At 42.5% G+C, this 10,010-nt stretch overlaps 1 protein-coding gene across 1 annotated transcript in view; it reads right to left on the bottom strand.

Moving 5' to 3' along the window:
- Positions 1 to 8,612: 8,612 nt before the first annotated feature.
- Positions 8,613 to 10,010, bottom strand: part of KCNG3 (potassium voltage-gated channel modifier subfamily G member 3) — a 61,686-nt gene continuing 60,288 nt past the window's right edge. The window contains exon 3 of the mRNA XM_029936314.1: positions 8,613 to 9,571. Within this exon, the coding sequence (XP_029792174.1) occupies positions 9,466 to 9,571 (106 nt within the window). The 3' untranslated portion in view covers positions 8,613 to 9,465. The remainder of the gene's footprint in view (positions 9,572 to 10,010) is intronic.

The following is a 10,010-nucleotide window of genomic DNA, read 5'->3' as shown; positions in this document are numbered from 1 at the left end:
GAGTTGGGGGGTGGGTCTCTGGGGACCAGTGTCTGACTCTTGTACAGGAAACCCAGAGGGCAGGCATGAGAATGAAGTGCTTAGTTGGCAGAGACAAGAGACTGCTGCTGCTTTGGCTCCCTATTCTCTTGAGTTCCTCAGGAAAAAGGATGCATGAGCATTTGCATGAATAAAATGAGAGCTGTGTGGAGAGGGCTGGCAATGGTCCTGTCCAATGAGGCTATAGTCCTGTCCAGTGGGGCTGCTTGAAGAAGCAAAGGGGTGGGGTGCCTGGGTGGCTCAGTCGCTTAAGTATCCAACTTCAGCTCAGGTCATGATCTCACAGTACGTGAGTTCAAGCCCCGCTTTGGGTTCTGTGCTGGCAGCTCAGAACCTAGAGCCTGCTTCGGGTTCTGTCTCCCTCTCTCTCTCTGCCCCTGTCCTGCTCCCATTCTCTCAAAAAGTTAAAAAAAAAATTTTTTTTTTTAAAGAAGCAAAGAGGAAGAGCAGGAAGCTAGAGATGAAGCCCATTCCTAGGGGGCTGGAAGGATACACAGCAGCCACTCACAAGAGAACACATCTGTGAGGGTGAGGGACCTGCAGGAAAGAGGAACCTAAGAGAATCTCCTAAGAGACCACAAAAGTGTCCCCAAGAGGAAAAAAAATGCTTTAAACTCTGCCAAAACCCTAGCTCAAAGCCATGTTATGAGGGAGCCCTGCTTTCCACTCATCATTCCTTCCTTCCTACCCCTGGGCCATGGAAAGATAAGAACCCAGCCTAGCACATGGGGTCTGGAGAGAGCCCAAGACAATGACCTAGCAAAAACACCAGCTGCCCCCTTCTTTCTCACTTCAGGCTGCCCACTCAAAGCAGATCTAAGTTGGAGGAAAGAAAAAATTTTTTACATTAAATCAAATGCAAAGATTTTTTTTTTAAGATTTTATTTTTAAGCAATCTCCACAAAGGACGTGTGGAGATCAACCCTGAGATCAAGAGTTGCATGCTCCACCAATTGAGCCAGCCAGCCTCCCCAAGTTTGAAGTTTTAATTCAGATCTTGAATGGGAAAAATTAATAAACTGAAAATAGGCTTATGCATTAAAGTGACTCTAAGACTCTTTGTTACCTAAGAACTAATGAATGGAAAAGTCTCAGACTTGCCAGAGTTTTTAACCTAGGAGTAGGAAAAGATTGTCCCGTTGAAATTTAACTTTTAGGTTTATTATTTATTTTTGAAAGAGACAGAGAGAATGAGTGGGGGAGGAGCGGGGGGGAGGGGCAGGGAGAGAAGGAGAGAGAGAATCCCAAGCAGGCTCTGGACTGTCAGCACGGAGCCCAATGTGGGGCTCAAACTAACAAACCATGAAATCATAACCTGAGCCAAAATCAAGAGTTGGGTGATTAACCGACTGAGCCACCCAGGTGCCCCATTAAAGGAAGGTTGGAGCAATGGGACACCTGGGGCTCAGTCGGTTAAGCGTCCTGACTCTTGATTTCAGCTCAGGTCATGATCTGAGTTCAGCTCTGTACTGACAGCAGGGAGCCTGCTTGAGATTGTCTCTCCCTCTGTCTCTACCCCTTCACTGCTCGTGCTCGTGCTCTCTCTCTCTCTCTCAAAATAAGTAATGAAACTCTAAAAAAGAAAAAAGTTTGGAACAAAAAAAAGTTGTCTTGGATTATTTTACAAGTCAGTCACTAAAATACATCTATTACAAGTATTTCACTTTGCTAAGACTATTATTGTCTTTTAATTTGCAGATTAAATTAAACTGACTTTTGTTGTAAACCTTTTACATTTTTGGATGTAGAGCTTACTTAAAAAATAAAAATATATATAAAATAAAGATTTTACATTTATTTTTTTTAACATTTATTTATTTTTGAGACAGAGAGAGACAGATCATGAGCAGGGGAGGAGCAGAGAGAGAGGGAGACACAAAATCTGAAACAGGCTCCAGGTTCTGAGCTGTCAGCATTGGAGCCTGACACAGGGCTCGAACCCATGAACCATGAGATCATGACCTGAGCGAAGTCGGACACTCAACCAACTGTGAGCCACCCAGGAGCCCCAAGATTTTACATTTAGATGTGAAATTTATTCTTTTCTTTTTTGTAATTAAAAAAAAAACACTTTCTTGGGGCAGCTGGGTGGCTCAGTCGGTTAAGCACGAACTCTTGATTTCCATTCAGGTCATGATCTCAGAGTTCGTGAATTTGAGCCCTGAGTCTCACTCTATCCAGCTCAGAGCCTGCTTGGGATTGTCTCTCTCCTTCTCTGCCCCTCCCCTGCTCACACACCCCTCCTTTCAAAATAAATATATAAACAAACAAAAAAATAGGGGTGCCTGGGTGGCTCAGTCAGTTAAATGTCCAGCTCTTGAGCTGAGGTCAGATCATGAACTCATGGTTTGTGAGTTCCAGCCCAATCTAGGGCTCCATGCTGACAGTGCAGAGCCTGCTTGGGATTCTCTCTCCTTGTCTCTCTACTTCTCCCCCGTGCTCTCTCTCTCTCAAAATAAGTAAACATTTAAAAAAATAATATTTTTTTAATTTTGAAAAATTAAAGATACTTTCTCTTTAATGGTTTTCAAGTTTTGTTTTCATGCTCAGATTTTTAATTTGTCTGAAATTTGTTTTTTATGTTAAAAAAAAAGGGTCAAGTAACGTGGCATCAGTTGGTTAAGCCTCTGACTCTTGATTTTAGCTCAGTTCGTGATCCCAGGGTCATGGGATAGAGCCCCGTGTCAAGCTCTGCACTGCTCAGGGGGCCCTGCTTAAGATTCTCTCTCACTCCTTCTCTCTCTCCCTCTGCCCCTCCCCTGCTCTCTCTCTCAAAAAAAAAAAGAAGTCAAGTAATTAGCGTTGTCAATGAGATGTGAATGAAAATGAAGTGTGCCACTTCTGAGCAGAAGTCTTAAGAGCCTGCAAGCTTCCACCACCTTCTCTTTTGCCTTTGACACAAGAATAGCAACATCTCAAGATGAAGGCGGCTTCTTCACCCTGGATCCTGCAATGAAGAGGATATGGCCGGAAGCACAGCCAATCTGTGAAAGACGTGTAATGTGAGCAAAAAATAAACTCTTCTGCCTGTAAGAAATTAAGACTTAGGGGGTTGCTGGTTAGCACTGTGTAACTTCATCCAAGGTGACTGAGACAAACTTCAAGCTGTCAAGTGTAAATACATTTTAAAAATATTTTTATCACATATTTTATATTGTTTCTAAGTGTTTAGAGTAAATGTGAAAATTACATGCCCACTGTGCTTTTTATTTTTTTTATCATGGTAAAATATACCTAAAATTTGCCATTTTCTCCATTTCAAGTGTATAATTAAGTGCATTCAAAATGCTGTATAACCATCACCACTACCCATTTCCAGAAATTTTCATGATTCCAAACAAAAACTCTATACCCATTAAACAATGATTTCTCCAGTCCTCCTACCCCAAGCTCCTGGTAAGCCTCTATCTTGCTTTTTGTCTCTACAAACTTGTATATTCTAGCTACCTCACGTAAGTGGAACCATGCATTGTTTGTCCTTTTATGTCTGGCTTATTTAACTTAGTATAATGTCTTCAAAGTTTATCCATGTGGGAGCGTGTATGAGAAGCTCATTCCTTCATAAGGCTGAGTATTCCTGTGTGTGTGTGTGTATGTGTGTGTGTGTGTATACATGCACATACACATATGTACCCCCAACATTTTGTTTATCCATTCATCTGTTAATAGACGTGAATTTTTTCCACCTTTCTGGCTACTGTTACTATGCTTTCTTAATTTAATAGTAGTCAAACACATACATGCTATTATAGAAAAAGGCCTAAAATATTACACAAGAAACACTAGCAGTGGATGCCTGTTGGGTTCAATTTATTTATTAAAATTTTTTTTTAATGTTTACTTATTTGAGAGAGAGAGAGAGGGCACAAGTGGGAGAGGGGCAGAGAGAAGGAGACGCAGAATCCAAAGCAGAGTGTCAGCACAGAGACTGATGCGAGGTCTTAAGTCATGTACCATGAGATCACGACTTGAGCCAAAGTTGGATGCTCAACTGACTGAGCCACCCAGGTGCCCCTGTTGGGTTCAATTTAGAATGGAGAAAACTTTTACTCTTCATTCTTTATATTCTTATATTACTTAAATTTGTTATAATTTTTATGCAACTTAAAAAACTGATTGAGGGGCACCTGAGTGGCTCAGTCGGTTGAGCGTCCGACTTCAGCTCAGGTCATAATCTCACGGTTCATGGGTTCGAGCCCCACGTCGGGCTCTGCTGACAGCTAGCTCAGAGCCTGGAGCCTGTCTTCAGATTCTGTGTCTCCCTCTCTCTCTCTCTCACCCTCCCCTGTTCATGCTGTCTCTCTCTCTCTCTCTCTCTCTCTCTCTCAAAAATAAATAAAAAGTTAAGAAAAACCTAATAAATAGTTTTAAAAATAAGTGTTTCCTTTTGATCAGAAGCAGGACAAACAAGAGACATAATGAGTCACTGTAAACGTGTTTTTAAATAAGCTCTATACCCAACATGGAGTTTGAACTTACGTCACATCTTGGAGCCTGCTTCAGATCTTCTCTCTCTCTGCCCCTTTCTTGTTCTCGCGCTCTCTCTCAAAAATAAGCATTAAAAAAATAAAAAATCCTTTAAAAAATTATTACTCAAACCTCAGGCTACCTCCACTATTAGGCCAGCAATAGAACTTCCATAAAGGAAGAACATTAATTAAAAATTAAAATTACTCTACAGGAAGCTGCATATGACTAAATGACACTCTTCCACATAATACTATCACTTTTTTTTTCTCCTTTAATTCTCCTATTCTTCTGTATCAGATTTTACGGGTCAGAATGATTAATGATTATTAGTAATAATAGTCCTTTTTGGACAAAGCTGAAGCTTATTACAGTATCACATTCCCTGAGCCTAAATGTGATTAAGAATACACTTCATTGCAGCTTCATCATTTGCAGTAAGAACGCTACCTTGTGTAACCGCTCCTGGTCTTTAACTGAAAACGCTACTGGGATTCCAGCTGTTCACACTGCGGAACACTGTTCCCGGCAGGCCCGAGGGGAGTGCCCCTCCGCATCTCCCAAGTGCTTAGAACGATGTTCAAATGGCGCTTGGAAGAGGTTACACTCAAGGAAATGGCAACTTGGAACCAAGATCTGCCAGACGGCCGGTCAGCCTGGTGTGGCGCTCGGCTATGTCCACCTTGCATGCAATGTGACCTGAACTTTCTGTCCTCGATGTGACGCTCTGGGCCTGGGGGGCACAGCTGCCACTGTAGAAGCAGCTACTCACCTCGAGCCAACCGCGGGGCTCAGGGCCAAACCCAGATCTGGCTTCCAGGCCAGCACCACTCATGCGAGCCCAGGCTGCTGGTCAGTTGTGACCACACACTCCTGCTCTTCCACAGGGCAGGCTGCCTCGGGTTCAGGCACTGAAGAGCTAGGTTTAAATTTCAGGCGAAATTTAACTAGAGCTCCCAGTCCAATGATTGCTTTTCAGTCTTGAGCTCTCCTGCCGGTCGGGAGGCACTAGACATTGCGGGCCCCTCCCCCCCTCCTCTGGCCTCAGTTGCTAGTCTCTTGGAGGTGAACCGAGGGTACCTCCTCTATTTCCTCAACACTCCCTTTCTAGGATAAGAATTTCTTTCTTATCCTATTCCAGACTAGCTTCTGTTTCCGTCTCTGTGCCAAGGATTCCCAAATCCTGAACACTTGGATGACTCTAGATTAGCCCTCTCCCCAGGGCTTCCGGCGCAGAGTCACTAGCCTGCTGGAGATTTCCATTTGGATGCTGCCCAGCCTGCTTGGATTTAATGTCTAAAATGGAACTAACTCCCACCAAAAGCCGCTCATTCTCTCCCTGTCTCTTGTCTTTGCTACTGGATCCTCTCTTATCTCATGTCTTCCCATCTGGATAATGACTACGGTTTTCCTACTTGGCCCCACTCCACCCTTGCCTTAGCTGAAAGAATGACCCTCCTTGGTGTGTCTTGGCTAACTATCAGTCGGTTAACTATCTGACTATTGATTTCAGCTCAGGTCATGATCTCACTGTTGTGGGATCAAGCCCCAAGTTGGGCCCCTGAGCTGGGTGTGGAGGCTGCTTAAGATTCTCTCTCCTTCTGCCTTTGCCCTTCCCCCACTTGTGCTCACTTGCACATGTGCGCTCGTTCTATCTCTCTCAAAAACAAAACAAACAAACAAACACAAACAAAAACACTCTTGAAAAAGAGAGATCCTCCTTAAAGAAAAACCTTGCCATGTCATTCTCCTGGGTTATGTCCTTCAGTGGCTCACTCCCGGCCGGGTCCGTCTACTCGGCTGGCACATGTGGCCTTGCCCAATCTGGCCTCTGCCCACCCAGTAGCACCCCTCATACACCCTTTCTTGTGCACTTGCTGACCAAATACAATTGCCAGTGTAAGTCACCTTCTCTTGCTGAACCCTATACATGCTGCAAATCCTTAAGGGCCTTCTCTGAACCGAATTTCAGAATCATTTCCTCCAGGAAGACTTCCTTGACTCCTGAGCTGAATGAGGTGACTGTCCTCTGGGATCCACAGCAGCCATTTCATGAACTTTACCCCTAGTGCCCTTTCATGTTTTATAACTGGTCTCTTTATCCACTGGGAGCTCATCAAGAATAGGAAGCGTGTCTTCCACCTGCATGCCTAGGGCCCACCACAGACAGAAATAGGCAATAAAAGGGTATACATAAAGCCAAGAGGTGACAGTAACTTGTAACACTGATGGAGAAGTATGTAGTTATCTTTTTCTCTTCTGGTTTCCTATATTTTCTAGTATGTGTATTATACTACTTTCATACGTTTTTGAAAACTCAGTTAATTACTAAGATGTGTCCAATCTCTCCTACAGAGCTCCAATAAAAAACATTCACTGCCTAAATAGTCAAGTTCCTTTCTCCTCAGATGCCTCTGGCTCTTCGAGACCTCTGTCTCAAGAACCACAAATTTTTCAGAACTCAGCAGAGTAGAAACACTTCAACACTTTCAGCACACAGAAGGACCACCCACACACACGAAAATTCCGTGGCCTTGAAAAGGTTACATTGTTCTACTAACCGAGTGCCAAAACCCATTTTTGGCCAAGTATTCGTCAGAACCTTGCTGTATTCACAGCCAAACACAAGTGAAGAGATACATTCACAGAACCTACCTAAGTTACAGAGGATGGAGATGGTGGAGCTTCTGAGGGATCTCTCTCTCGCCTTCTCAACTCACGACACTAATGGGGGCTGGGAGGTGGGTGCTTCCAAAAATTCTTCCTGTTTTTTTTTAACCAAAATATTATCTTCTCAGCCACCAAAAATTTCACCCATGCATACTGGCTTGTAATTCTTTTACATATGTGAAAAATAATACAACCATACACTGTTCAGCCTGACATTTGCTATTGTTTTTCCCTAAAAGAAAACAAAAACCTGATTAGTTCCAAAAATAAAACATAAAGAAAAACTCAGTTTGAGAAGCAAACCCTGTGGCTTAGAAGCCATCATTCTGATTAACAGCACATAAGTGTTACCTGACGAATGGATTCCTATCTTAAATGCAATTATCACAAATTCCTTGTGGTCCCCACTGTTTTTGTAGCTTTATGCCCAGCTCCTGAAACAATAACTTTAATAGCAATAAATGAAAGCCTCGCCTCAGCACTGGGGCCAACTAGACTGTTTCCCCACCTCAGTCAGCAGGGACCCTGAGGGGGCATGTTGAGCCCGGACTCCACAGGTACCTACTTCTCTGTCCTCAGCGGTCCCTGCGTCTACTCCTGGAGGGGTGCTTTCCACAATTAAGCCCATTGCCAGGGCCTGCTGAGACAATCAGGACAAGCAGGGCCTCTGCTCTCAGGAAATCCCTGGCGGAGCCATCCTCCGCTGAGGACTGTGCCCTAATGGGGGCAGCATGGGAGCAAGGGGCTTCCGGCAGTATGGCTGAAGCACCATCAAATCAAGGGGCTGCTGGGGGCACCTGGGTGGCTCAGTCGGTTAAGCATCGGACTCCAGCTCAGGTAATGAGTTCGAGCCCTGAGTTGGGCTCTGTGCTGACAGCTCAGATTCCTCGTCTCCCCCTCTCTCTGTTCCTCCTCTGCTCATACTGTCTCTCTGTCTCTCAAAAATAAAATAAAGAATTTAAAAAAGGGGGGGCTACTAGAATACAAGAGTGTCTATTCTACACTTTCTCCAGGCAGTCAGGGGAGTAGAGGGTGGGGTGTGGACAGGGACCATGCAGAGGAGGGAGACACGAGGGAGAAAGGGGAGGTGGCAAGGGTCGTGCGGCCTTTTCACTAGGAAAACTGATAGAGGCTGGCAGGCATTTGTTTCCCTGAGAACATACTGCATACAAACATAGCATCTAGAAGGCATACTCTCCAAAATTTCTGATTCAGCTCAACACATACTATGTAACTATGGGCACTCCTCATCAGAGGTTGGAAACTTACCTCACGTAGATTATTCGTGATCTTGGCATGCAGAAGAGGAGTTGTTAAAAGGGAGAAAAAGAAAATGTGAAAGCAGGTCAGAGAAAGGTCAAAGGATTGATTGAAAGCCACGTGACCATGAGAGACACTGTCACAGCCAGGAGACATCTTTTGTGCTTCATCCACCATTAGTTTATTGCCAAGTGAAGTTTTGGTTCAGAACAAAAGGGAAGTAAGTCCACCAAGAATGAATTACACTAGTTAATGAAGTCAACTCAACAGATAGTAACATGTACTTAGGAGCAGCTGTAGGTGGTTCTCAAAGTCAAAATTTATTAACTATTTCAATGTTCAGGCTGTACAGATTATTTTCAGATGTACATACAACATATTTATATCATAACAAAGCTAATTTTTTAATAAAATATTTCCTTAAGGATTAAAGATGCTAAAAAGCTTCAACCACTAATGAATTAAATATTTGATGCACATTTTAGGTACTATTAAAGATCTAACATAAATACATACATTGCACAGCTGAGTAAGAAAAGCTATGATCCACATGATTGCACATTTTACTAGTCCCATATTAAAGTAGAAGACAACAAAATTGTGCCACATATATTGAGCTGATTTGAACAATCTTTTTATTAGAAGATAGAAACTATGTCCATTTAAACCATCATTCCCCAAAGAGCTACCAAACAACAAAATTACCTGAATCCCAACACTATATATAATACAGTCTTTCCTATCCAAATTACCTTCCCTCTTGTTTAATACAGTACGTCTGATTCCTCCATGGTCTATGCAATGGCCAATAATATTGACAGTTAGCACTAGTTATGAGTACACAGTGGAAGTAATAGAACTGGCCACACACACATCTGAATCACTATTCCCATTGAGAATAAGGTCAATAAGAAATAATGGTTAAAACCAATACATATTTATTCAACCACCTGCTATCTCTACCTGCACACACACACACACACACACATTAATTTTTCCCATAAAAATCTTTACATGTCAAAATGCTTTTTAATCTAGGTTTAGATTACTAAAAATGAAAAGATGTTCATCTTCTTTCTTACCTCCATGGACTTTATCAGGCCTGCAGTCACCAGGTGCACAGAAAGATGAGTAACTGGAAAGACAATTTGACCACAGCTGTTTGCAAAACAGAAGTGCTCTATTTTAAGGCAAGTATCTTTATCACACACATACACAGCAATTTATCCACTGGTGAACTTTATCATATGACAGTACAAAATTCAACAAAAAACTGAGGTATACCTTTTACTTAACATGAATTCAAATGTCAGAAAGTATAAAGACATTCTCAATGTACTTAACATATTTTACCCATAACTAAATAGAGAACTCTTTTCAAAGTTCTTGAATGTCCAGAAATACCCAAGATTCTGAATTCTAGAAAAAATACTAGAAATTAAATATTCTAAAATCTTTGCAATAAGGCTCTCCACATAAGGCTACCTTTGATATAAGGCTACTTCAACTTGGTTTCTGAAAATAGCAAAAATGTGCACCAAAATTTAAGCTATTCTGAACAAAAGAGAGGACTT

The sequence above is a fragment of the Suricata suricatta genome, chromosome 4 (assembly GCF_006229205.1).
Source record: "Suricata suricatta isolate VVHF042 chromosome 4, meerkat_22Aug2017_6uvM2_HiC, whole genome shotgun sequence".
In the NCBI taxonomy this organism is placed as follows: Eukaryota; Metazoa; Chordata; class Mammalia; order Carnivora; family Herpestidae; genus Suricata; species Suricata suricatta.
The sequence above is the reverse complement of the archived record's forward strand: the minus strand, read 5'-3'. Positions and strand labels throughout refer to the sequence as shown.